General features: G+C 48.9%; 1 protein-coding gene across 11 annotated transcripts in view; it reads left to right on the top strand.

Moving 5' to 3' along the window:
* The window catches only part of CACNA1I (calcium voltage-gated channel subunit alpha1 I), a 164354-nt gene that overhangs the window by 3231 nt on the left and 133552 nt on the right, over positions 1–27571 (top strand). For 4 of the 11 annotated variants that reach the window (XM_083821578.1, XM_083821574.1, XM_083821576.1 and 1 more), the window contains exon 1: positions 8880–8931. Coding sequence is in view for 3 of the 11 variants with exons in the window: in XM_083821564.1 (XP_083677690.1) it covers positions 2584–2700; positions 7788–8089 (419 nt within the window). In the remaining 8 variants the exon portion in view is untranslated. Of the gene's footprint in view, positions 1–2269; positions 2701–7787; positions 8090–8878; positions 8932–21455; positions 21552–27571 lie in introns of those variants that run through there. The other 7 variants (XM_083821573.1, XM_083821572.1, XM_083821564.1 and 4 more) reach the window with 6 other exon arrangements.

Here is a 27571-nt window from a genome sequence, read left to right as displayed (position 1 = left end):
AGCTCCTCATCTTCTCAACACCCCACCTGCAAGAAAACTTTTAATTCAGAGCCTTGGGAGGGGAATTGAGGAGTCCCCTTTCTGCCCCTTTCCCCCTGACGTTTTAAGGACACCTGCTGAGCATCTCTCACCCACTCCCTCGGCAGGAGGGCAGCCACCAGCAGGAGATGGCTCCCCGCTACCTGCAAGGGCTGGTGCTGCTGGGCTGAAAGCATTTATTGCTCTCTTGCCATTAAAATAACACCATGGCTTCATGGCACGTGCACCGTGAGGCTCCTAAGAGCAGCAGCAGTACTTGCCTGGCGGTGCGGTGCCACCATTCTCTGACCCAGGGGAGCGTGTGGGGGTCAGAGAGGGGCTGGATCTGGCCTCTGCCTTGGGTTCCCTTCCTAGCTGGCAGGGAGTGTGCCCTGGCTGGAGGCTGGCAAAAGCAGCATCCCTGCAGATCTTGGTCTGCAGATCACTGGGATGCACGTATCTCACCGGGAGGTCTCGGGGTGAATATCCCAAAGGAGAGGGAGGGAGATGAGGGGGGAGATTTGATCTGCTGGCGCCTCGTTGGTTTGCCTTATGGAGCCTGGATGTGCCATGATGCAAAGCAGGGGTTGTGCCAACTCACACAAAGTCTCCCCTGGCTGCTGCCCTTGGGGGCTCGGGCAGTGGACACAGCTGGAGCAAGGCCAGCGCCGCTGCAGCCGTCGAGGAGAAGCGCCGCGGGAGGGGGATGCTGATTCACCAGGAGCTCGCTGCTTGTGTGGGTGTTTCTGGATAGGCACAGTGGCCTCCGCTGTGACATGAGGAATGTGGCTGGGCTGCTCGTGTGCACCTCTGATGCTGGGTGAGCTTTTCTGTGTCCCCATCCTTGTCCCCTCCAAGAGCTGCGCCTTCCCCACTGGTCCAGCCCCGAGCATCCTAAAAGTGCTGGCAAAACACCTGTGCCCTGAGCTGTGGCCTCTCCCCTCCTCCTGACTCCTTCCACCCTTTCACCAACCCACTTCAGAGCTGGCTGCATCCCTGCTGCCTGGTCTGGGCTTGGAGGATCCCTGCATCCCTGCCCAACGTTACTCGGTCCTCGCCTGCAGCCCTGCGTTGTGTTACAGCCCTGTTCCACCCCGCAGGACATCCCAGACCAAGGGTGGCTCAGGCTGAGCCCTTGCCATCTTTGATTTTGGGAAAATCTTTCAATTCCAGGCTCTGCTGCAAATAAGCCATTTGCTTGGTCAGCTTTTTTTCTTCTTCTTTTTTTTTTTTTCTGGAGAAAAAATTGTTGAAACCAATTTCTATTCATTTTCCTCACAGGGAACAAGTATCTACAGCTGGAAACTCATGAAATGCACACGCAGTGTTGGCTTTTTCAAAGAGCTGGCCGCTGATTTAAAGTAAATTTAATCTTTTATTAAATCCAAGTCCTAATCCTGCAAATTTAACCGAGCAGGTGAACGGCTGTACTTGCAGAGAGCCTTACTAAAACTGCTGGGTCCACCGATGGGCTCAGAAATCAACTAGCGCAGGTGAATCTGCAAGATCAGATAGTTCCCTCTCTTGGCTGTATATTTTTTACATCCGTAAGATGGAATAACAGAGGGGGGATTTTACGAGTGTTTAAGTTGTACACAACCCCAGCCTGTTATTGGAAAGTAGAGTGTTTTTTTTTTTTTCCTCCAGCTATGCAGAGGTGTGTGGTTGTTTGTAATGACCTAATAGAGTCAGCTAATTCAGTTTATTCATCTGTGTCTGAAATGCATACCTTGAAGCCCTTAGAAATCGCATGGTGGCTTGAAAAATGTCTTAGACCAATACCAAATGTATTTAAGCCTTCTAATCATAACTCAGACCACATAAATCAACCCACTAACTTGGTAATAAACTCCTTGCTTTCCTGGTACTCATCGGCCCACCGTGTTTGAAGCACTGCGGTGTGCCCTGAAGAGCAATCAGAGCAGTGCCTCAGGGACTAATTGCAACGAGGAGATCTCAGAAAATGCCACAGTGCTTGCCTGAGATGAGGGGAGCACAGGAGGGAGCTGGTCCCTTGGCCAAGCCAGGCTCTGTCATAGGGGGCTTGGCAGGTCAGAGCCAGCCTGTGGGCGAGCGTAGGTGCTGGTGGTGGAAAAAGCTGCTCGCTGGTGTTCTCGGCAGCAGCTGGTGCTGCAGGATCCTGCTCTGCTGTTCCCTGATGTAAAACTCGATGGGGCATCCCGGGGAGGGTTAGCGAGTGGCATTTCCACCTGAGACCATTGGAGGTTGGGGTTATGGCTGTGGGGTTGGATGGGATGGAGAGGAGCCGCCGAGCTCTGCGGTGGGAAGCTGGGGAAGGGGATTCGGCAGCTGTGATGTGGATGCTGAGACTCTCTGTGTGGTGTGATTGTTAGAGGGGAAGGGAGGTATTTTATTTTGTTTCTCTGAGGTGTAAGAGTTTGGCTGTGGCTAGAAAAACAGCCTTGTACAGGGAGCACAGGTGGGCTTAGCGCTGTTAAGCATTTCCCAGGTGTTGCGTTAGTGTGCCTTACTGCCAGGCTCGATGAAATCACTTGCCACGATGCAGGTTAGGAGCAGACTCTCCTTCAGGCCAGGCTAGCAGGGATGGATGAGACCCTATTCCTTTTGGTGCACTGTGTGCCTTTGCATGTGCAGGGTGTGCAGTGTGTGCTGCCCAGCACCATCTCTCCTTCCCTCCCAGCATCAGGACTTGGGGCAATGGTGAGGCCCCCAATTACCTGTCTGCCTTGGGCACTTTTTTTTTTTTTTTTTTTGGTATTCTGCCTCCAGAGTTGCTCTAAGTTGGCAGTGGGGGTGGTAGGAAATTTGGGAAGGGGTAACACTGTGTGTTTATGGACCTTTTAGGACTGAGTTTTCTTGTAGGTCTGCCTGCTATAGAGAGGGATTGGACTTGGACTACAGGGGTCAGGTGTGGCAGTCCCTTGCAATGGTGTCTTTGCTGGTTTTCAGTGGTTTCTACTCAAGCAGCCATCTAATTTTTTATTTTTTTTTCCTGGTGGCAGCAGGGAGAGAAGAGGACTTTTAAGGCTCATAAAAATGAGTAGCAGAGCCAGCAGTGAAATCGTGTGGGATGTACAGAGCCATCATAAGGTCTGCCTACTGACCTGCAACCGAACAGCCCATAGGCCTTTGCAGGAAGGCTGCCAGCATTGTCTCCCCTGTGCTTCCAGATGATTCCCATCTTCATATCTCCATTCTTCTCCTGTATCCCCTCTCTGTTCACCAGCAGAGGCTGGGGTGTCATAGTACTGCACATAGCTCCAGCTCCCTTCCTGTTTTTGTTTCTTGGCAGAGTTTGCTCCGAATGTGCATCTGGGTTTATGCAGAGTATCTCCTTTGGAGGCAGGAGGGGAGATGGTAATTTATAGGGAAGGGAGAGGTGGAAGTTAAAACTGACTTGATGCTCCCCAAATCCCTTAGTGATGTGTTCCCTATAGATGAGCTCCTTCCTCTCCCCACCTGCCTTTCCACCCTGGAGGGTGTCCTTTCCAGATGTGAGTGGTGGTGTGGGTTGGAACAAAGCCTGGTGGTGGGGCAGAGTGAGAGACTGTGTCCAGCACAGCGCTGTGAGGGGGAGCAGGGGGGTCTCATGAGGTCTTCCTGCTTCTTGTGCACTGCCTGCTCACTGCAACATGTCCTGACGGCATGCTGAGGTGGGTTGGGCACTGGGAGAGGGGCAAAAATTGTTGATCCAGGCTGGGCAGAAAGGGCAGAGCTTATCTAGGACCGGCCACCACCTGTGCTTGCATCAGCTGCAGCTCTGTCCCCCCATCCCACAGGGGGAACAACCATGGGGCACAACCAGAATATGTGCACGTTTTGCCTCTCCTGCAAGCACTTTGTATTCCAGCTCAAGGGCTTCGGATGTGAGGAGAGCTCTGAGGCCATCACTGCTGGGAGCCCACAAGGGTGCTTTCTTCCTCTTCACCACCCTCATCAGACCCATCTTAGCTGAAATCTTCATGGCTGTTGTGGTTTAAGTGAAAGGACACGATGGGAATCCACTTGCGTGGAAAGGGCCAGTGTCACAGAGGAGGCATGCTGCAAGCAGGTTGTAAAGGGAAAAGCTTCCCCATGGATGGGTCTGCTAGACTGGGGAGTCTTCTCCAAAAGGTCATTTTTGGGTGCCTGTGTATTTGGGACTGTGCTGCTCCCATGCCTTTTCTTCTTCCATCTCACCAGCAACACCGTAAGTGACCTCCGCAGCATTTCCTTCAGGCTTGGCCAAGGGTGCCCACTTTGCTGTGGCATGGACAAGGGCCCAAAGCATGGCCAGGACAGGGCTCTACTGGCCATGTGAGGCAGGGATCAGTCCTGTTGATTAGGGTGGGAGAGCCCAGGAGGTCTGGGCTTGCTCCTCCTGCAGGGCACCATCTGTGGTGCAGGCCCTGGGAGACGTGTTCCAGGCAGTGCACGGGCCCCACAGTGCACCAGGCCTGCTGGATCTGGGCACGGTTTGAAGTGATTTCTGCTGAATTCTGCCACGTCCCTTTGCATGAGGAGGTGCTGTGAAGACAGGTAAAAAAAATATCTTTCAAATCTTTCCTCTTTCAAATCACGGAGACATCAGAAAGATATCGTTAGCCACATGTGGGCTAACTGCTAATAAATCGCCCCGTTCCTCACTGACACGCACACAGATACACCTCCATGCACACATGGGCAGAGGAAAGCGGGCTCTGCCTCCCGTGAATAGGCAGAGAACCATGCAGGCACCAGACAAACATGAACACAGAGGGAGCTGTGTACAACTAATTACACTGAAACGCTGCAAACGGTCAAAGTGAAACCTGTAGGCCTAACGCATCCCCACAGCCAGACCCTAGCGTCACAGGTAACACAACCAGCGCTTGCCATCCACAGCAGCAACCAACCATGGGCTCACAGCCAGGTACAACTGACCACCCTGAGGCACATCCACCCGCACTCATAAATACACCACATGCTCAGAGATGTCTTCAAGTGAGGGGCTTGTGGGATGGTCGGAGCCATCCCGAAGGCAAGATCTGGAGCATCAGAATCCTGTCTGGTCTTTCCAGTACCTTCCTTCAGCTGGCATGAGCCCTGTCCCACAGTGCTTGTTTTACTGTGGATGTACCAAACTCATCTCACCTGTTTCTGATTTGAAATGGGCTGAAATATTGCAGCAGGTTCACCCTGGTTACTACATGGCATGGGAAGGCCAGTAATTGCAGTCTCAGAGAAATGTCAGTGTTGCGTGAGCTGCAGCTTGGCCAAAACAGCAGAAATGTCTCCCTCCAACCTCCGCCTCTGAGCCGGTGGTGGTGAGGACCACAGATCCATCTCCAGCAGGAAAACCTCTCCTTTGCCCTTTATAATCTGAGACAGGAGGACTGGCTCTGCCTAAAATGCTTGCGAGTGCCCCACTGCTTGGGTTTCCCCTATCCCTCCTGTGACCTGGAGTATAAATCCTGCTTAAAGCAGGCAATATACCCTGATCACAGCCTCAGAGCTGGTTTGGAGCAGGATGTAGTCTCAAGAAGGAAAGGGGCAGCTGTCATTCAAAGGCTGTATTTAGTGTCAGGACTCTCAAAGGGATTCACCTGGCTCTGCGTCCATAGGACCTCAAATGAGTCACTCTAGGCAGCACAAATTGGAGCAGATAAACTGCTTGTGATGTGGCCACTGCCTGATTTGTGTGTGTGTGCTTGATCTGTGATGATCTGTCAGCCCATGCCTTTCTCCACCAGCCACCCCTCTTAGACGTGGTCTCGTCTGCTGAGGTGCCTTGGGCAGATTTGCGTTCCAAAATCCCAGCTGCATCTGGCAATGGTGAGATGGAGAATCAAATGTTTGCTTGGAGGTAAAGCAGGGAAATGCTAATGGCGTTGTTTCTCCCATTCCTTTGCTCAGTTGTATTGTTAATTACGAAGCTTTGTACGTTGCATTCTGGAATTGTCATGCCCTCGTCAGTGTGGATGCTCTGAGCACTGTAATAAGTCATTTCTCCCGGCTGTCCCTGCTAACCTTTCTCCTCTGTGTTGTTAATGGGAAAGAAGCTGGGCTCAGCCACAGCATGCTAATAGTCTGCAAGGGAGCCAGCTCAGAGCATGTGATGGGGGGCTGGTGGGAAAAGGGAATGGGAAAAGTGGTATGAGGAGTTGCATGGGTGCTCAGAATTAAAATCCTGGTGAAAGTGAAAACAGAGGTGCTGGATGATGGGAAAGATGTGTTCCTGCTTTTGTCAGAGGGGTTAAAAAATACAATCAACATCCCAAAGACAGTCAGGAGACACTACACATGTTTCTTTCCAATAGCTGCAGGCCTTTGGGGTAATGAATTCGAAGAGTCTCAGTGCTATCCCCTAAGGGACACTATGTCTGCTTGCTAAACCTCTGCACTTGCTACCCTTTGTTCTGACAAATACCAAGCCTCGAAGAACAAGCAAAGCTTTGGATCAAAGTGCCTGTGGGAAGCAGGGGGCCCAGGGAATAGGGTGGGCAGAGCTTGCAGCGTTTTAACTGGGGATAAAGGAGGACTGCAGCCCACAGCAGAAAGATTGGCTGGACCTGAGGTTGGTCATGGAGAGCCCTGGAGATCACAGATCTAGCAGGGTGGCCATGAAAGGGGTCTCAGGCTGAAACATCAGGAGTGCAGCAAGGCAAGCCAGAGCAGCACCAGCAGAGGTACATGGAGGCTGTGTGATCCTGAAGTGAAGAAGACTGAGCTGAGTGTCTGGGAGGAAAACCTACGGCCAGGTTGTGGGGGCAGAGGGTGATGAGATGGGCTCTGTGCTGTGGGTCTCGATAGGGACACATCCTTTCAAGCCACTGGTTGTCTCATTCTGGTTTGCAGTGTGTCTGAGGGCTCTTGTGTTGTGTTTAAACCTGTGTTTGTAGCACGGGCACTTGAGAAACTCTGAGCATACCAACAGGGCAAAAGGTAGAAAGCACCCCTCAGGCCACTGTTGTGCAGATCTTGGGCAAGCAACCCCTGAGAGTGTCACTGTAACACCCCTCCAAAGCCAGACCCTGGAGTTTATTTCATTCCCCTCACTTTGACAGGCCACTTCCACTGTGTTATTTAATGGAAAAAATTTGGCTTTGCATTTTCCCAGAATAAGGCTGCTGTGAAGTGCACCCAATCAGCAAAATGATATTCTTCAGCTCAGGCATGGTGCTCTGCAGCACACAGATGCCACTGAGTGAGACCTGTTGTTCTTCTCCTCCTTCACCCACCAGCACTCTCTGACCTTCCTAGTTAGCTGAGTAACTTTTGCAACCCACCTTCCCATTACTTCTATTGTTCTGGTGTAGGAGAGCTCTGCAAGCTCCAGTAAAAGGTGCTTAATGTATAATTCCTGCTTCTACCTTGCACTACAGCTCCCCGTTTGAATGAGTACCTGTTCTGTATGGCTTTGACATATATTTGCCAGTCTTGGTCTGGAGGAGCCTGCTCAAAGCATGCTGTAGTGCAGGGCCAGCCCACTGTCCCCAGGGAAAGGGCATGGCTGGGGCAGCAGGGATGACGCTGGGGCTGGGAGGATCATCTGAAGGACTGCAAGGGCAGGCTGGCTGTGGTGTTTCAGGATGTGTCCACACCACTCCAAAGTGCAGTGCTCTGTTCAGGTGCTCAGGCTGGCTCCAAAGAGTGGACACCATCACCTGAGAAGGACCATGCCAGGGTATCCGAGAGGCTGTGGGGAAGATTTAAATAGTTCTGGGGAGGAGTAGCCACAAGAGGCTTGGCAGAGAAGCGGACTGGCATGTGGTGCCCTGGTTGCTGGTTTCTCATGTGTTTCTTTCTCTTTCACACCTCCTCTCCAGGAGTTCTCGCTTGCGGCGGGCATGGCAGAGTACATCCCCCAGCCTCCCTCCACCTGGCCCGCGGGCCCACAGCCCCCCAGCGCCTCCACCACCTGCCCGCTGGAGCCTGTGGACCTGGGGGTCTCGGAGCAGCAAACGCCGCCGGAGCAGCCCCCATCCTCCCCGGAGCTGGGCGAGGATGAAGAAGCCACCTCCCCGCCAGATCCCGACGTCCCCTACCCTGACTTGGCCCCGGTTGTCTTCTTCTGCTTGAAGCAGACCACCAGCCCTCGGAACTGGTGCATCAAAATGGTGTGCAACCCATATCCTTTCCAAGCTGCCTCTCCTCCCGTCTCACCTCCCGCTCCCTCCTGCCCCGTCCCTCCCCTCTCCCTGCCCACCCAGGACACCTGCCAGGTAAGCAGTGAAGTTTCCTTCATATGTAATCAATCGTTTTGTCCATGGCTTGCATTTAAACAGAACGTCAGCTGTTGCAATGTGTGTTCAAAAGAAGCTGCTTATGAAAGAAGGGACTTCAGAGAGAGCTGCCGACAGCCTGGATCTCAGAGGGACGGGTGGGGGAGAAGGAGAGATGGGGAGAAATGCTGTAAAAAGGCCTTGTCTTCCCCTTCCCCACACACAGAGACAGAGAGAGGAGCTGCTGGCCCAGGAGCTTTTGGGCAGGTCACCATGAATGGACAAAGTGTCCCCCTCCTTTGCGCATACAGGGCTAGTAAGAGTTGAGATTGTCCTTGGTAAGGAACCACCACTCCTGGACCTTGGTTGCAAGGTACCACAGTGACCAATTGCATTTCCCACAAGCAAACATCAGAGTCCTGGAGAGGTCTCATCATGATTTCTGGCCGTGAATGAAGTGGAGGACATATTAACAAGTGTGGTGATGAGCCTCATACATCCTTTGGGATGTGATTACATCCTTCCCTTGCAAGGGAGGCCACCAATCACACACATATGTCCCCACTCAATCTCGGTGCCTTGGCTGCAAGGGGAGCCCTGCAAATGATAGGCACCTACACAGCTAATTAGTACCAAGGCCACTAGGTAGTAACGATATAAAAAGCAGGCGGAGGGCAATTGTTGCTCTTTGGATTGTGGGACCCTTCAAAGTGGGAGGAAGTGGAGGAGAAGATGAATCATCAAAGAGGTTGGTCTGAAATTTTACATAAACCTTTTTCTAGCCAGAAATCTCATGTGGTGGTGTTTTTTTCCCCTGGAAATTTCTTAGCTCCTAGTTAGGTGGCTGTTGTACATAAGGATGGTTTTTGTTTTTGATGCATCTGCTTCTAGGTTAAATCTGAGTGTCTGGTCACACAGCAGAGACTTGCAAAATATTGCTAAGGGACTTTTCAGGATGAGGAGCTAAACCCTGAGTGAAGTCTGGAGGTGCAGTTAGCAGTAGCAGATGATCTTAGATGGCTGATGAATCTGGAGATTTGTCTGAACTTCAAATATAGTGAAAGGTTTGGGTTTCAGATCTGAGCTCTTTTCTTAAAGTTCAGAAGCCTTTAAAAAGGTTTTACAGTCTCAAGTGCAGGTTATGACTGAGAATTTGTTGGAGATCCAGGGTTTCTGCTTTCCTTTCTACTGGTTGGTCCTTAAGATTTTGAAACTTTGTAGTGAATTATGCATTGCTTTTCAATTACTGTGTGGCTGTGCTAGCTATATGTCCTGGGAATCCTGTCCCAGCGTGTGGTGGGCTCAGAGTAAAGCATGAAAGATTAGTGTCCGTGCAAAGGCTGCACTCAGAAGATGATAGAAAAGTAGTAGGCTAGGTTTGGGATGACGATTTGCTTTTGGGGAAGGAGGCTGTTGGGGAAGAAAAGCATCCATGTTTCTGGCTGAAAATAAATCAATCTAAACAATCCCTGCGGTTTGGTACATAATGTGGAGTTTGTTTTTAATATCCTGGAGTTGTGTTACTCAAGGAGCTTAGCACAGTATGCTTATATTAGTGTTTAAGGGTACATGCATGGTGTTTGACTTTGAAAAGGACTGTTTCATAGCAGATTCTATGGAGGGGAGGAACAAGCCTTGCTCAGTTGCCTGTTGATGACTTTCCACCTGGCCATGTGTGACACAGGTGTGAAGGGTTGTGGTGGGGCTGCTGGAAGCCTCTTGAAAGGATTGCTTCATGAATTTTCACCCAGGATTGCTGGGTGAATTTAGGAGATTATTTGTAAAGTGGAGACTGAGTGGAGAGGATTCTGCTCCTCTGATTTTTGTCTCCTCTTATAGAGGACTATAAGAGGAACTTTGAATGGATCATGTACTAAGTAGTTCCCACATTTATCTTTCTTTGAAGAGGGGATGTTTCTGCAACCTCAAGTTTTCCTGCAAGTAAATATATGTTCTTGGCATCACACTTTTATTGACAGTACTGTAGAAATCATACGGTTCCATGATCTGGCTGCAAATCACTCCTCGTGATCTTATCCCCATGAGGAAATGAGCCCCTTTGTAAGGGATACTTCTATGAAAGTCAAATATCTTCGAAGAATTTCTGCCAAGAATACCTGCTTTTTTTTTCCTGTTCTGAAGTTTTTCACCCCTGTTATGTTGGGCTATTAACTCTCCGAGACTCTTGTGCCAAGCAGAGGCAGGCTGAGTCATCATCACAGAGCAACACCTGACCTTTCCTGAAAACTCAGCAGAAAAGGGGGGACATTAATTAAAAGCCTGTTAATCTTCTCATTGGCTTTCTACTAGGGCAGAGCTTCATGATCATTATGTTTGGAAGTACTGTCAATGAGACTTAAAATGGAAGCTCTGATCATTAAGGACTAGGTAGTAATTTTTGTAAGCACAAGGTCATTAACTACTAAATTTCAATTTAGGTAATTGCATTCCACCTATTTAAATCCCCCTCCCCTGAAGATAATTTTTTTCTTCCATGAGCAGTCCTGCAATTTTGTTATGTGCTATTAAACAACTGCCATACTCCTTTGCTGCAGTGCAGTAAGAGGAAGGCGAAAAAACAATTGTGTCAGTGCTTTAAAGTCACTTCTGGTTGTGTATTAGTGTATAAATGTGATGTTTTGGAGAAAAAAAAATGTCTTAATTTCATTTTAAGATAGGGAATTTGTTCCACATGAGATTTGTGATGCTTGCTACCCATAGAATATTTACTGGGCTTTTAGGTGATTACACATTTCTGGGACAGTTTTATGTGCAGTATGAAAGAATGTTTGAATTACCCTAGTTTACTGAAAAGCAGACTTTTTTCAAAAAATACTGATTAACCTTGTTAGATGCAGGTAACTGCTGTGTAATCAGCTGGGTGTGTGATGTGATGCTGGCCTGGTTCATGGTAAATGCGCCCATCTTTAAGGGGAGTTGGGCTTGCTGCAGCATGCTAAAAATCCAGCCTGGTCGCAGAACAGTTTATTTAGGTTGATCTCTATTTTCTGTTTTGATGAACAGAAACAAGACTGGCTGCTCTGAATTGCAGATTGTGGGGCTGTTGCAGCCGAAATGTTAACAGTCAATATTTGAAATACGGCTTGGAGAGAGCAGCTGCAAGAATTTTTTCTCTTATATAAAACCTAAACTCCACGTCAAATAGGAGTTCAAGCTGAGGTTGGAGGGGAAATAGGGTGAAAAGTGTGAAATGTGTTTCCAAAACAACTGTGTAGCATTCGTCTTATGAATTTATAAAATGTTTGGAACTAAATAAAGGCCATGCCACATGGCGCTTTACAAATGGATCCTGATGCACTTTGCAAATTATGAGAAGATTATGGGAGAGATGCTTGGAAATCTGCATCTCTGCTTGACTTCTTGGGGGTTCCAGAGAGGCTTCATGCTTCACCCATCGTAGGGTCAGATGTGATAGATTCAGTTTGTCCTTTTAGTCTTTCTTTAAAAGAAACTCTTTCCAGGAGGCTTAGACCTCCCTTTGCGGTCATATCTATAATATTGACATGACAGCAAGAGCAAGAATGAAGTATGCCATTAAAAAAAATCAATGCTAAAACTGTAGCAGTAACGAGATAGGCTCTGCAGCTCGCTGCTCAGTCATTTTCTTGCTTTTTGTTATATACCAGTCCCCTTCCCTCATTTGTGAAGTATGTTGGTCTTTTGGGTTTCTGTTCTGCTCTCATGCAGAAAAATGTTGCTTCCAGTTGATTTCCGTGGTCTAGGAGCAGGAGGTCAGGCCCCAGTTATGCAACAGATCATGTACACAGTTAACTTTTAGTACTGGTGTCTGTTTTATAGGGTACAAAGCAGGGTGACTCCTCAAAGCTGGTAGGACTGCTTATGTGTACTGAGGGGCTGTCCCATAGCTCATTAACGATTCTCCAAGAAGGGGCTTTGTTATCTTATGTGTCTCTAAATCTTCTGTTAATAAGCTTCTGGGGCTACCTTTATTATAAGCTGTCACGGCAGTTTTCAGATTGAACTACATGCTTGGCGAAACAGTGAACCAGCCTTGGGCATGTTGATGGGAGAGCTGGGGAAACCCACAGGTTAAACCCCTGGTGCTGCAGGCATCACATCCACATGAGCAAACGGAGTGCAAAATGGTTGCGGGTTGCGACAGCGGTGGTTCCTGCTGGTGCTGCCCTGCCTGAACAGAGCAGAAAATCAAATGCCAGAGGAGCAAAGGGAATGATGTGTGCGTGGGTCAGTAATTGGTACTTCTCCTGGAGATGTTAAGCAGGAGATGCTGCGGTGCATGGGGACACCGTCGCCACAGCCAGTGCCTTTCAGGTGACGCGTGTGGCTGAGGGGCTGACAAATCTTCCGCTTATTAATAAGCTTTGGGTGCATAGGTGTGTTACGTTATAGTTTGAGCAATTTGTTCTGTGCAAGGGAAATTTCATCTGCAGTTTCTGTAGTGTGTAGTACCTGTTTTTTGCCATAAGCTGTTGCCTTGTGTGCTGTTAAACCCTGGCTGCAATCTTTATAACAAATGGATGGAGGTAACTAATAAGCAAACACCTGCTGCAAATTTATTGCAACTCTTGTAAGAGTTGATGTCTGTCTTAAGGCTTGAGCTCCTGTAATCCTCTGATTAGGTTTACTTCTCCTTTTACACATTTACTCCTACTTATATATGTGTATATAGACACTTAATTTTCAATTTTACATGGTTATATGTATACAATTTATATATTTAAAATATTATGTACTTAATTTTTAATTATATATATACACAGACAAAAAAAAGAAAGATTCCTACCTCTCTAGTAGGTGGAGGAAAGCTTGGAAATGTGACCAGAAGGTATAACAATGCATCAAAATTTGAGTGTCTTATGAATTTTAAGAAGGATTCATCATTCTTGAGGACCTAGGGATCATGGCTTTCCATTCCTGGGGTCAGCAGTATCAGCTTTTATATGCATAGCTGGAAGGCACTGAAATGTGTATGTTATTCCTGCTACTCCATTTTAAAGACAGATGCCTCCTGTCTCTCCTTGCAAATCTAGCTCACAAGGCAGGTGAAGAGTCTGGCACGTATTTGAGGTCTTGGATAGCTTTGCATTGTTCTAGGTAATCAGGAAGATGCTGCTCTGCCCTCAGGCATGGATTGATTTCTGTTGATTACATTTCTCTGTAGACCTTCCTCCAGCCAACAGATAAATCTGTATACCAGAGAACCAACAAGTGCAAGATGATTTTTTTTGTGTGTGTGAGGTTTTGTGAAACCCCTCTGCACTCCACAACGTGCTAAATCAATTTTATATTTGCTCCTATTGCATGGGAAAGTGAGCTGATCAGAGCTCTCCAGAGAACGTGGTTTTAGTGGCATCTGTGTTCCCCCGGGCATGCACTGAAGGCTTTCCAAGTTTTAAAAGGGCATTTCTGGATAGTGGACTGAGCACTTGCTGACTAGCACCCGGGGCTGCCTTTAGGGTTGATGCACTTGTTCTTCCCAGATGCTACGGGGGGGGAGGCAAAAGGGAATGTTGAGAGCAGGTTTAGGCTGGGAGATGTATTTTAGTGTTTCCATAACAAAATCTTGAACGCAGACTTTCTCCTGGGGTGGAAACCCTGACACCCAGTTGCAGTTTGTGGGCGAAAGCAAGAGGCAGGGGGAGCATTATAGTGCTTAGGACCCCCAGAGTAGTCGGGAAGGAAGCTGCCTCTGCAAAGCTAGTGACAAGGGAACATCATTAGTGTGGGTTGTTTGATGTGCAAGTTTGCAATGGGAAGTTTAGAGGGATCATTTACACAGTCAAATGTGGTGTAAATTGAATTTAAACTCCTGAATCGTCATTAGTAGCGCACAGGGGATGGATATGCTTGCAGGGAATTTGAATGCTCACAGTCCGTAAGAAATTGGCTGGGCTGCATGCGTGTGAGATGTACGAAATTCCAGGCAAGTGGGCAGATATAAAAGGCTGAGGTCTAAATTTGTCTGGCTTGCAAGCTGGCCATGTATATCTGAGCACAAATGCTGAGACAGGATATCTTGCTGCCTCCCATCCCTTCAGCTGATTCTCTGGAGGTTGTTACAGTGAGAAGTCAAAGACCGCAGATTGGAAGTGAAACTGAACAGCACAAACTAAACCAGGCCTCGAAGCTCTAATGGCCATAGGGTCTGACAATCAGAAGTAAGGCTGGAAGAAATCGTTAGTGCAGATCTATGTCTTCATGCAAAGCTCCGAGCCTTTTGTCTGTGACTGGAGGATAGATGCCTATTGTTGGAGGAAGGACTGGCTGAAATATCGAGGTGGCTGGTTTGGGAGAGGGGGTCATTTTTGCTGTGTGCATGCCCTACTGCCCTGTTTCCCCAGTAAATGTGAGGAGCAATAAAAGACCCGCTAATGCTGCATGGCTGGGTGCTTCAGGAAAGTGGGGCTAGGGATCTTACTGTGTTATTTTTTTTTTACAAGGTATCTCTGTGCAGTCCCTGGACTTCTGGTCAATGTAAGCGAATAGAACAGGGAAGCAGGCAGAGAGGAGAGGATGGAAGTCTTGTATGTCATAAATCAGTGTTCTACTGCACCTAGTGAAAACAGACCGATTTACACCAGCCATTGCTTTTCAGATTAGCTTGGGAAGACTGGTCTTGTCATATTGCACAGTGCTACCAAGTGCAGACAGCGTCGTTGGTGCCATCCTGAGGGGTGTGTGGCAGCATCCGCCCAGAGGAGAGGGATGATGTCCTCTGAGCACAGGGATGGTAGCAGCACCCGCTGCTGGGGACCTCCCCTTCCCTCTGCAGAGCGTGCTGCTGAAACGAAACGCTGAAAGCCCTTCTGGAGCATATTGTGTTTATTCACTGGAATATATTTTGCCTTGGAGATGAGAACCATTTGCTCTCTGAAAAATGGTCAGTTTGCCTTTTCCAGCCTTCACGAACGCGGTAGCAGGGCATGTGAGGGAGCTGGATGGGGCTCTTGGTGTAATACAAAGGGCAATAAAAACACTCATTTTGAGTTAAGGCCTATAAAATACTCTGACCAGACCTCTAATTGCATGTTCTGTCATAACAATGAGAATTAAATAATACAATTAACCACTAACAAATTGACCAGCTGCCTACTTGAGGACTCAATGCTCTTCCCACCACAGAGAGGAAGGGCTTGCTGCCAGTTGAATTTGTGTAACCTGAGTATAATACTTGATCAGAGCTGCTTCAGGTGAGAAATGGCTAAAAGTTGCATCTCTTCTGCAGCAAATAGCCTGCAGCTGGATGGTTAAGAGGAAAAAAACTTGGCCTGTTTCAGACCTGGAGGGAACACGAGCAAAGAATCTGTCAAGCTGTCAACTGCTAAGCTGGGAAGATCTTCGTGGTGCTAGAGAGAAGCTGCCTTTGGAGGATGCAAGCGTAGGACTTCCCGCTGCAGGCCTGCAGCCTGGTGGAAGATGGACCAGGCTCAAGCTTGGATCCGCTTGTCCTGCACTTGCTTTGCATACTCTTCTGGTGGCCCAGTGCAACTTAGGCTGTCCCTTTCCCAAATCCCTTGCATCGCCCTGTGCCACCGCCTCTCCGGCGCTTCACTCTGCCTGCCACAGGGAAAGGCAAGGGAGGCCCTGTCTGAAGTCTCTCTGAAATGGAGCTTGCAGCCCTCTTGTTGGTGGGGGCCATCTGAAGGGGGCTGAGAAGAGCCCCAAGGCTGTTAAAATGGGCAGATCTCTTTGGTGGGTTGTGCTTGCCCTGCTCGTGGTTGCCGCTGCTCTGGATGGAGACAGAGATGCTTGTCCCGGCCTTCCTGGTCTCCAGCTATCTCCCTGCCTGCTGTCAGAGTGGATCAGGACAGGGAAGAGGCTCCCTTGGGCAGGACGGGGGATGCAGAGCTGTAATGTGGGTGACCATCTGTCTGTCCCCTGAGACAATGGTGCCGTTTACACTTATGTACTGTAGCTCGTCAAAGAGGAAAGATAAATCTGTCCTGGCTCATGATACAAAGCCATACTCTTTGCTTATCTTTTCTTCCTTTATTTTTCTCTCCCCCGGTCTCCCCTCATCATCGCCTACTGTGCCGGAGTCTATAAAAGCTTGCTACTGTTGCTCCCCCTCCTCGAGTGTGACTCGGAGCTGCTGTGTCCCCGCAACTCCCCCGGCAGCCCCTCCTGTCACTAGCCACCCTGTCTCTCCCCTCTCCTTTCTCCATCTGTAGCAGTCTGTCATTTTTCCCCTCTCCTTTTTTTCCTTCCCTGGCTGTCATTCTCGGCTCTCGCTGCTAGCAGCCTGTCTCCATTGATCGCTGATGCCCTTGGATCGGCTTTCCATCCAGCCTGGCTTTAAGAAGAGCACTCTACAGAAAGGTGGGGATTGCTAAGCAGTGACCCAGGCTTGGTGGCTGTGCTGTGGTGGGATTGATGGCTCCTCACCCTCCTCATCCTCACAGGGTTCTTCCATCCCCAGTTAGACAATCTTATTTCCAGCCTGGCTCAGCACCTGTTCTCCTCTGCCCTCCAACGTGCGAGTGGCATCTCTGACATATCCATCGCATGTTTGTGACCCCCAAACCTTTGTGGGAGCTGTTTTATCTTTACTTTAATAACTCAGTTTTGTTTACCACTGCCTCCCCAGAGTAGCATAAATGCTGAAATACCACAAGGGCTTCCAGATTGCTTGTAGCTTGAAGTAACTTGGATATCTTGAGGCAGAGTGAACCAAATGCACCTCTTGTGGGATTTCATTTCTTAGTCACGGATGAAAAGGGCTAACATCAGTACAAATTCATCCAAGAGAAAGCTGCTGAATCCAGTGCTTGTAATGCTAGCTATGAGATTTGCCTCAACAGGGAAGGAATGGAAAGAAAACACATGGTAAAATATTAACCTTCCTATTGAAATGGGCAGCTCATAACAAACAGCATCTGCTCTGTTTTGTGGCATGGAAGAGGCAGGAGTTCAATATTTTGGGGGGGGGGGGGGCGGGATATTTTCTTCCACGCAGAGGCTGATAGTCTCTGAAGTCAGAGATCCAAAATCTCTGCTTGCCTTCCAAGCCCTGCTTATCATTTGGGAGCACACTAAAACACCGTGAAGATGTACTTAGCAAATCTGCACGCCCTATCATTCACACACCCTGAGAGGATGCTCCCTGTGTTTACCTGTACCTTGTATCTTGCTTCTCAGCCCAAACCTCAGCACTCGAGTTCAGCATCAAATCCCCGTAAGGACACGAGGTCCTGATTTTCTATAAAATGTGTTACCAGTCTGATAGCAGGCGTTGTTATTAATAATTAAGCAGAACCATATTCGAACAAAGTATGCTTTGTGATATATTATCATCTTTGTCATTGTTTCTGTTCATGTATTTATCGTCTTGTGATGTAATTTTTGCTGTGAGTGTCCTGGTTTTATGGGTGAACCTGGCAGGCCCTGCTCTGCGCGCGTGTGAGATTCAGGCCAGGCCTTGAAAGTGTTTGTCATAAGTGAATTATATTAAAAAAGACACGCTCAGAGAAGTGCAACAGTAATAATATATTGCCTTTGTGGTACTGCCTGATGTTCAGTGCCGCTGGCCAACTGTGATATTTCTTAATGAAGGATGTTATTTTTTTTCCTCACGGCAATTTTTTTGCTTTTTTTTTTTCTTTCCCCGTGGCTCCTTTGATTCATATCCTTGATGTTGCAGGATCCTTCCCTGATTTGGAGTTTGCTCCTTTTTTTTCCCCCCATATGTGTAACCCGCTGCTTAGCAGTCTCTCTGCTGGCAGCTGTTGTTGTCTTATCTGGAACCCTCTTTGGAAATAGGATTTTAGTGACTGGAGGGGCCCTAGATGGTAATCCACTCTCTTACACAGGAAAATCCTCCAGCGGTAGAAGTCTCCTCGCTGTTTCCTTGTAGCATTTTGTTCTTCCCATGTTACTGCTTCTTTAGTTTATCTCTTACAGATTGACCCTGTTGTCTTCCCCTGCATGGGTGACCTCATAATACACGTTCCTCTGCACCCAGAAAGGATGTTTATTCTAAAGTTGCCCAACTTTTCACTCTGTTTATCACTTAATTAAATTTTAATTTGAGGTCTGGGAGACAGGGACCAGGCAAAAGACCTGGGAAGGATGCTGGAATGGGGGACCTAGAAGCTCAGGAGGAAAATCAGTCCAGAGATCAGAGAGCTAAGGTGGCAATAGTGTGATGGGGGAAACGAGAGAGTAGGGGCTGGGGAGTGATGGTGTGAGCATCCTGGTAAGGGGACTGGGCAAGGCTAATGGGGGGGTAGGTAACTGGGGAGAGAGGGTACTTGGGTGAGAGGGAGCTGGCTGAGGAGGTAAAGGCTTGGGCAAGGAGCCTGGGGGGGCGCAGCCTGGGTTCAGGCGGCAGTGAGAGGGGTGGGATGGGGGCATCACATATGGGGGTGATGGGGCCAGTCTGCTCCTGGGGTGTGTTCATTGCCCCAGAGCCTGCATGCTTTGCAGTCCTGCTTCTGCTTTTCTGCTGTCAGCAAACTTCTGTAAGACCTGCTGGCTAAATACTGCATCACTGTCTTCACTGAATGCCATCCCTCCCTGTGGATATCCTGTGCAAGAAACATGTCAACATGCAATGAAAGATCGTGGTGGAAAGGGAGAGAACTGAGGTGCCATAGTTATCCTTAATTCTGATATCATTTCTTGGATTGAGTCGCAATGAAACAGTCTCTCCTGAGGATGTTTAAAGCATGATTTTTTTTCCAATGGCAGCTGCTAATTTATCTCAGGATGGATTACTGCTAGATGAACAAGAGGTCTCAGAGGCTACCCTGCTGCCCAGTACGAAAGCAGTATTTCAGAGAACCCAGCAATGAGTGCTAGTCAAAAACCAACCCAACCCAAAACTTCTCACGAATCCTGCATGGACAAAGCAGTGCTTGTTCTGGCAACGGCTGAAATTCAACTTTGATTTCCATCATAAAAAAAAAAGTAGCCACATCTTTTATGGAAATTTCAGCTCAAAGTGCCAGTCAGGTGAAGCTCTAAGCAAATGAGTGACTGCTGGAAGAGAGAAGAGCATAGGGTGGGATTAATTAAAATTAGTGTTATCAGTGTAGCTGCATACAGCCTTCTGCCATGTAGTTCAGCTCTAACTGAAGCCTTGCGTTCCCCCTACAATACAATGATGAGCTATTAAAGTAGGTACTTAAAAAAACCACACCCAACGTCTTCCAGAGAATCATGACCCAGGATTTTCTCTAAGCACAGAATTAATTGCATCGCTCCACAGTACGTTTGGGGTGCTGTTATTTCTTTAACATGCGTTTCTAGCATATTGTGATATGTCACACATGCTTTAAATATCCAATAGCTTTTTAACTTTTAAAAATCTATTTCACACTTAGTGGCATGCCTGTAATGCATTTTTCTGGAATGTGTGGCAGATGTCTGGAGGAACTGTTTTCTCCCATATGGGGGTTATTTTACTGAAAAATGAAATAGGATTGGCACTTCACTTGATTTCCCTGAGCTGTCACACCAGGGATTCTCTGTCTGGGTGTGAGACATGAATTCAGATCATAGGTAGACTGCAGAAGGTGAAATGCTCTCCCTTCTCTGGGTGAAGGGGAACTTCCCATGGAGAAACGTGCTTCAGGGTTCCCCTCACCTTTCTCCAAGCACTGCAATGGGAGGAGGGCAGGCTGGGGAGGTCTGCACTGGGATATCCTGCTCCGTGGGACTTTCTGCATGCTCTGTACGTGCAGAAGTAGCATTAACTGGGTATGTGGACTTTCCTACGTGAGGAGGAGGAGGAAGGTGGTGGCTTGGGGGTTACTCAAACCTTCAGGGAAATCCCAATTTTTGTGAGCCAGGTTCCTGAGGTGGGAGCTAAGCTTGCACCTTGGAGTTGGATGTAAATGAATTTGACTCCTGGATGGAGTCATAAATGCTGGGGTTGCAGTTTTGGCTACGTCAGGCCATAGCTGTATGGGATTATGTGGTTTAGGGACAGAGAGGATCAGATTGCTGTCAGCCAACTGTTGTTTGCACGGGTCTGGTGGTGTGTTTTGATGCCCCTTCTTCTCTGCCCTAATTGAATGTTTTTTTTTGTTCCCCTGTCCTTGCACTATGGTGAATTGTGTCCCTCTGTCTTCTTCCTGTTCCCCATGGACATGGACAGAGCACTGCACTTGGAGCAAGCCCCTCTGACCTTCTGTTTGCAACATGAGAGGGGAGAGACAGGGGAAGGAGGCAGAGCAGAGAAACTGCTGCAAGCCCGCGAAGCTGGGGCTTGTGCCAATATCTCGCCTTTGAAATAAAGACCAGGTGTCTCTGGAGGAGTGGGTAAATGCATTGATAGTAAGTGCTTTATGCTTGGGTAGCTGAGTTTCTTCCAGCTTTACATTTCAGATGTCTGCAATGCTTGGCCTACACCTCTCCTTGTGCTCAGCTTGGGACAAGTTTCTGGGCAATAAAAATGCCCAAGGCTTATCCTGCTGTTGTAGCAGCCTCACTGCTGCATGTGTGGGCGTGGGCATGCTGCTGTCAAGACATTTCTGGGCAGCATTTCCAAGGGGTGGAAGAGAGTAGCCCTGGGCAAAGCCCTCGTTGAGGGCTGCTTATCACTTGAAATAGAGGTGTGAGTTGTGGGGCTGCTGCTTAAAGGCAAGGGGATGTGTGGCCAAGTGACCTGGGACTCTCCGAGCAGGGCAGAGGGTGTCTGTGGCCCATCAGAGGGAAGCAGAGGTGTTAAGTTAGGCAGCTGTAACAGGAGAGCACAAAAGTGATTATCTCCTTCCCAGGCCACTTGATTACTTGGGATGTTTGAGTGTGATTAAGCAGATCAACGTTGTGCAGTTGAGGCTTCGTCTTGTACCTGTGACATTACACATTCCTGTGCGTGTGCGTGAAGGATTTCCTCATCCATCACCGTGACACCTCTCCACTGGACGCAGGATTATTCTTTTCTGATGCACTTAGCTACATGCTTGCATTTGGCAATTGCACGGAGGCCACAAATGCGCTGTCACGAGACTTACATCTCAATCTCCCTCTCCGCTCCTCGACATGCACGTACTGAGAGGCAGGCTGGGGTTAACAGGCGATGCTCGGAGAGCCAGCGTGGCTCTCAGCAGCAGTGTCTGCGTGTAAGCAGCAGTCAGATGGTCAGAATGCATTTAGATTTGGACAGAAGAGTGCACAGAATGTTACCCTGTGTATATATTGCTTTTATGTATTATTAACTCTCTTCATTGATGATACATTCAGCATAAATGTATTTGACTAATAATTATACAATTACTACATAATAAATAATCTAAATGAGCTTTTTATTACTCCAATTTACAGGCATCTGTATAAATTGCAGGAGTACTCACCATTCTCCTCTTGCCATCCCTGAAAGATACAGAAGGATTAGAAGATATTTGCATTGATGATGCTTAGGTAAATATTTGACCTGCTGGCAAGTTCCTCTTTAATTATCCTTAGGAGAGATGCACCGTGCCTTCCACTGTGTATCTGGCTGGGTGATCTGAGGAGATGCAGAGAAAAGAGGAGAGACCCCATGATGAAATTCTGAAGTGGACCTTATTAGTTTTGGACCTCATTAGTTTTTTTCTAGAAGGTGGTGATTTAAACCTGGTGTTACCGTTCAAGGTGTAAGGGGGAATGTGGAGCTATGATGTAGAACTGGTCGTCATGAAGGAGACTCTGTGGGATGCTGTGCGCTGGGTCAGCTGGAGGCCACTGGTGTGGATGGTAGCGACCAAAGGGCATCAGATGGTTAAAATCAATGGGCTCCCAAATGTGGCTTGGGTGTGTTGTGGTCTTGTTGTGGGTCATCAATGCAAGGAGCTGTTTCGAAGGCAGCAGTGGAGCCCTCTCAGCCCTTCCTTGGCCACCTTGTGGCCTGACTTATTCTGGCAGCCAGGGAGGGATGTGAGATGTGATTTGGTTGAAAAGTGAGCTATGGGAGGCAGGGGTTCATACCTAGGAAATGATCTGTGGGGAGACTGTTTTTTGGCAGAGGCAGGGGTGGGGCTGCACACAAGGTGGTCTGAGCCTCCTTGGAAGATATGGAGCTCAGGGCTGGTAAGGACTCAAGTGTGTGAGCTGTATTTTCTGTGGATAATAAACTGACAGCTTCACTGACTTCTGGAGAGCTCTGCTTGTTAACCCCAGCTCAGGGCCTCTTGGGTTTCTCAAACTGGGGTATAAATCTTACAAGAGGGAACAATCTCTTTCTTGCAAGACTTTGTCCACCTTTTGTGTTCTGGTCAGGCTGAGTATACCTTAAAGGACAGCCTTTGTCTGAGCTGTCTTCGTGCACTATCTTCCCCAGGCATTTAGTGAAACAATGAAATCTGAGCTGGCAAGTTGGCTTTGAGTTTCAGCTTCGCTTGGTTTGTGATTTATTCAGATCAATTCTCCTTTCCCCAAAATGCTTGTGCCTCACACCCCATCCCCCAGACAGGGAGGCAGCTGTTGAATTGTCATCTCTCTGCTTTCGGGAGGCCCGGTGGGAAGAGGAGACAAAGCAGAACATCTTCTGCCTTCTCCTCTGGCTGCGAGTGGGGAGCTGAGCTCCCGGAGGAGCCTGTGCTTGGCTGCTGCCTGCGCCATGGTGGGATGTTGCTCTGGGGATGCTCTCGAGGCAGGTGTTGCTGGAGGGAAAGAGAAAGGTCTAAGAAGAGGTGAGAGCAAGCCTGGGAGCTGTGGAGGTTTTTGGTTCGGGTACTTCATTGGTCCTCTGTGTGCCCGTCCATCTGTCCGTCTGAGGAAGAGACGCTAGGCAGGACCTCCAGGGACAGCCAGGTGAGCTGGAGCATGGAGGAAGCGCAGGAGAGGGGACCTGGGGAATAGGACGAGGCAGCGTGCCTAGGAGCTGGCATGTCTTTAAACCTGATGTGTTGCCATGGAGTGTGCCTGGCAGTGAAGCTCCCTTGTTGCTTCTCTAATCCCATTCAGGCACAGAAGAGTGGCGAGGAGATTAAAAACAGAGCGAAGCCACCTCATTGCCTGCTGTAGCATGCCCCCCGTGGCCCCCACACCCTCCACTGCCTGGGCATTTCTGTGACTTCTGTGGGTGAAACAGCCTCTCTGGGACTTGCCATCCAAGGCAAATGTGTCGCTTTCCCGTGTCGTGGGAGCATGGGAGAGCACCTGCCACTGCTTCTGCACAGATAACGCGGGGAGGGAGATGGGACCTTTCTGGAAGCCAGGCGAGCGTGGGTGCAGGACTGGAGGCAGCAGAACTGATGGCAGTGCTCCCACTAAGGCAAACAGGAGCAGAGCTGGGTTGGTGGAGTGCTGGTGTTACTTAATACCCTCATTAACAACTGAAGAGGAGGCTAATGGTCCTGTAAAGGAAATTTCATAAGATCCTTGACTACAAGATATTATAGGTAACGTGACCTAGAGAGGTTAGCAACAAGAAAAGATTTTGACCCCTGTTTATCATCATGCTTAGCTTTGTGGTTCTTCCATCAGCTCTTCTCCCCATCTGCTACCTCCTTCTGCCTTGAGATCCACCTCTGGCTCTGACTCAGCCCCTCAGCAGGGCAAACCGTGCTTTTCCCCATTGCAGAGTGCTGGGCACCAGCCCCATCAGATCTCACTGGCATCCTCACCTCTTGCCCCTCAGTATCTGCTCTGCTTGTGGCCCAATGTCTGTCCCTACTGCCTGCTGTGGTCTTTTTGTCTGTGTGTATGGGAATCCCTGCACAGCCAGAATGTCCTTTACTCATCTGTGCCTACAAGCATCCTAATTCTCCACATGAAAAATTGCTTCCTTTGTTTGCTCTCATTGTTCGGTAGTAAAACAGTTGAGCCCCAGCATGCCTTGAGCATCTCATGGGGGAATCTCTAAGAAAAGTGTGAAAGGGGGCAATGGAGATAGAGGGGGAGATGGTGCATCTGACCCTCCACATGACGGTGATCATCCTATGGTTGATGAGCTGCAGGTGAGGTGGGGTCCCTTCAGCAGGGTGAAGTCGGTGCAGGGGCTCCTAGGGGAGTCAACCTCCACCTCTGTCTCCTCCAAGCGGTGCAGGAATGTGTGGTGGTTTTATTCGGGTGGCCGGCCGAGCTCCACCACAACCACTCTCTCACTCCCCCTCCTCAAAGAGGAATGGGGAGAAAATACAATAAAAAGGGCTTAAGGGTTGAGATAAGGACGAAGAGATCGCACAGTAATTATTGTGATGGGCAAAACAGACTCAGCGTAGGGAGATAGTAAGATTTATTACCTATTACTAACAGGCTAGAGAAGTGAGAAACAAAGGAAAGAAACCAAAAGCACCTTCCCCCCCAACCACCCTCTTCCACTTCCTCCCCCTGAGCGGCGCAGGGGAATGGGGGTTATGGTCAGTCTATAGCGCTTCTTCTCTGCTGCTCCTTCTCGGTCACTCTCGTCCCTTGTGCTGTAGGGTCCCTCCCATGGGATGCAGTCCTTGATGAGCTGATCTGATGTGGGCTTCCCACAGGCAGCAGCTCTTCAAGAACTGCTCCAGATATGGGTCCGTACCACGGGGTCCATCCCTCAGGAGCAAACTGCTCCAACCTGGATCCCCCACGGGCAGCAGCTCCTGCCGGGTCACCTGCTCCTGCGTGATCTCTTCTCCACAGGCTACAGGTCTGGCCCGGGATCTGCTCCAGCGGGGGTCCTCCACAGGCTGCATCCTCCATCGCTACAGGTCCACCTGCTCCACTGTGGCACTCCATGGGCTGCAGGGGGACAGCCTGCTTCACCATGGTCCTCACCACAGGCCGCAGGGGACTTCTGCTCCGGCGCCTGGAGCACCTCTTCCCCTCCTTCTTCACTGACCTTGGCGCCTGCAAGGCTCTTCCTCACTCCTCTCACTCTCCCAGCTGCTGTGTAGGGCAGCGTTTTTTTTCCCTGTCTTAAATATGCTCTCACAGAGGCGCAAAACAACATCACTTATTGGCTCAGCTCTGGTCAGCAGTGGGGCCCTTACCAAACATGGGGCAGCTTCTAGATCCTTCTCACAGAAGCCACCCCTATGGCCCCCTGCTACCAAAACCTTGCCACGTAAACCCACTACAGAACAAAGCAGTTTCTCAGGGTACGGCATATTGATTTTCTTTGTTTTAGTAAGCTGTTGCCTCCCCAGGGAGAGGTTCCCTGTCCCATGCCAGGTTCCCTTTCACCACAGCCAGGAATGCTCCCCTCTTATACCCAGGGCCCTTTTGAGGGGTGTAGGGGGAAAACCCTTTCCCTTTTGTGCTTGTAGGACTCAGTTCAAACACACTTCAATTGGGAAAACCAGGACTTGAGCCTGGCTACAGGTGACTTGCCCCAGTGGAGTCTTTCTTGGGGACCCTGCCAGCCTCCTGCAGGGTCCCTGTGCAGCTTTGCTGATGGGTCTTCTGCCTGCATGTCTACCTGCCAAGTTCCTTGTGCCCACACTCGATTTACTGAGGGATTAACGTGTGTCTGAAGTGTGGATTATTAATCCTGACCTCAGGCAAGAATGAAGAATCTTTTCATTAAGAATGAAAATAAAACAGAAAATGAATAAAAAAGGAAACGAAGAGGCTGAAGGTTGAAAAAAGGGAATCAGGAGGAAGTGTGGAAGCAGAGAGAAATAAATTTGGTTTGGGACTTGATTTCTCTGTGGGCAGAATGGAGAGAAGGGAAGATGGGAGGCTTAACAGGGCAGGAGAGGAGAATGAAGGGAGGTAGACTGAGGGAACGGATGGCCAGCAGAGCCCTTGCCCAGGCAGGCTGCCAAGGGCCATGGACCTGCTGAGATTTCAGCAGGGCTGGGCTGAAGCAGATGGGGAGAGAATGATTGCAAGTCTGAAGGCTGCATGAAATATTTAAGATGCTCCATCAAGCTAGCTTCTCAGCAGTGCTGAGATGCTGGGCCAAGGGGAGGACAAGAAAAATTTGGCTGATAATGGGAAGATTTAAAAAAATAAAATCTGGCAACTTGCAGCTCTGCTTTACATCTCTTCTTACCTCTTGCTCGCTTTTCTGTAGCGGTGACACTGTCACTAGCTGGTTATGCTGTGCACAAGGACCACCTTCAGCCTCAAGATTTATTTTGCATTTGTTTTCCTCATTTTGCTCCTCTTTTTTCCCCATCCCCCAAACTGACAGCATCCCTCAAACCATCCACTTCAGGCTAGTGAGGTCTCGCTCCCTCCTTTCTACTGCTGGGGTAGGGCGTCCTTCTGTCCCCTTTGGGCACTAACACACACCTCCCTCACCCTACTGTGCTGCAGAAAGACACACAATGTATGGGGGTCATCTTCTCCAGCCTTTTCCTTCCACCTCCTGCCTGGTCCTTTTGACAGTCTGCTCTTGGGGGGCAGTGGGAGACTTGAGCAGTGTTCAGCGCAGTGAAGCCTTGGGCTCAGTTGAGGTGATCACAGAACCAGGGGATGATTGAGGTGGGAAGGGACCTCTGGAGGCCCCCTGCTGCAGAAGGGCCACCTGGAGCAGGCTGCCCAGGTGGTTTTTGGAGACCTTCAAGCAGGGAGAGTCCACAGTCCCTCTGGGAAACCTGTGCCAGTGCTCCGTCACCAGCACAGTGAAGATGCAGGAGCAGAATCTGATTGAAACTGTCCACAAGGATTTTTCTGTTGACATGGATGGCAGAGGCAAATCTCTTGAAGGAGTGGATGCCACTGAGTGCCTGGAGATCCAAGCAATGGCAGAGGCCAGTTTTTCCTGCTTGTCCCTGCTAGAGAATGAGCACGCTGTGAGTAGTGCCAGGCACCCACCAAAAGGCTGCTGACCACGCCGCACAGGCAAGACAGTGTTACTGGTCAGTGGGGCTGAAATCGAGTCTGTTGGGGATGGTGCTTTCTCTGCACGTTACTTGGTAGCCTCTCCCAGCAGTGCTGCAGGGACCCCAAAGGAAAGCAAGGGTCAAATAATTTCAGCAGCGATGCTGGAAAAGCAGGCACTGATTGCTTTTCTTGTAAACTTGCCTTGGAGAAGGGGTGAAAGCTTACTCCAGAAAGCTTGGCTGTTTCTTCTCAAGAGATTTTGAATCAATGCATACTGCACTCTGTCTAGGTATAAATACAGTGACTGTGTGTGATAGCTTCACGCTTTCTTTCTCCTCTTCCTCCCATGGGAGAAGCAGAGAGGCATTGCCTTCAGAATGGATGTGTAGTCACCATGACCTAGTTTGAGAGAGAAATCCAGAAGGGGGAGGAACGTGGCCATTAAGTCAACAGATACAAATGACTACACTACCCCCCAAAACCCAGTGTTACATTAATTTAGTAATTTAGGTCAAGCTTTTCTTAGGTAAAAAAAAAAAAAAAAATTAAAAAAAATTAAAAAATCATGACACCTGTAGCAGTCGCTGTTCTAAATGTAGACAACAATCCAGGCTTAATTCTGAATCTGTCAGCTCTGGAGACTCCATTTAGAGGTGACAGATGCTGCATCTTGCTTTTGTGATCATCTTGTGCGTGGTGCGTTC

Source organism: Anser anser (genome assembly GCF_964211835.1).
Source record: "Anser anser genome assembly, chromosome: 1".
Classification (NCBI taxonomy): domain Eukaryota; kingdom Metazoa; phylum Chordata; class Aves; order Anseriformes; family Anatidae; genus Anser; species Anser anser.
Note: the sequence above shows the minus strand (reverse complement) of the source record. Positions and strands in the feature narration are given on the sequence as shown.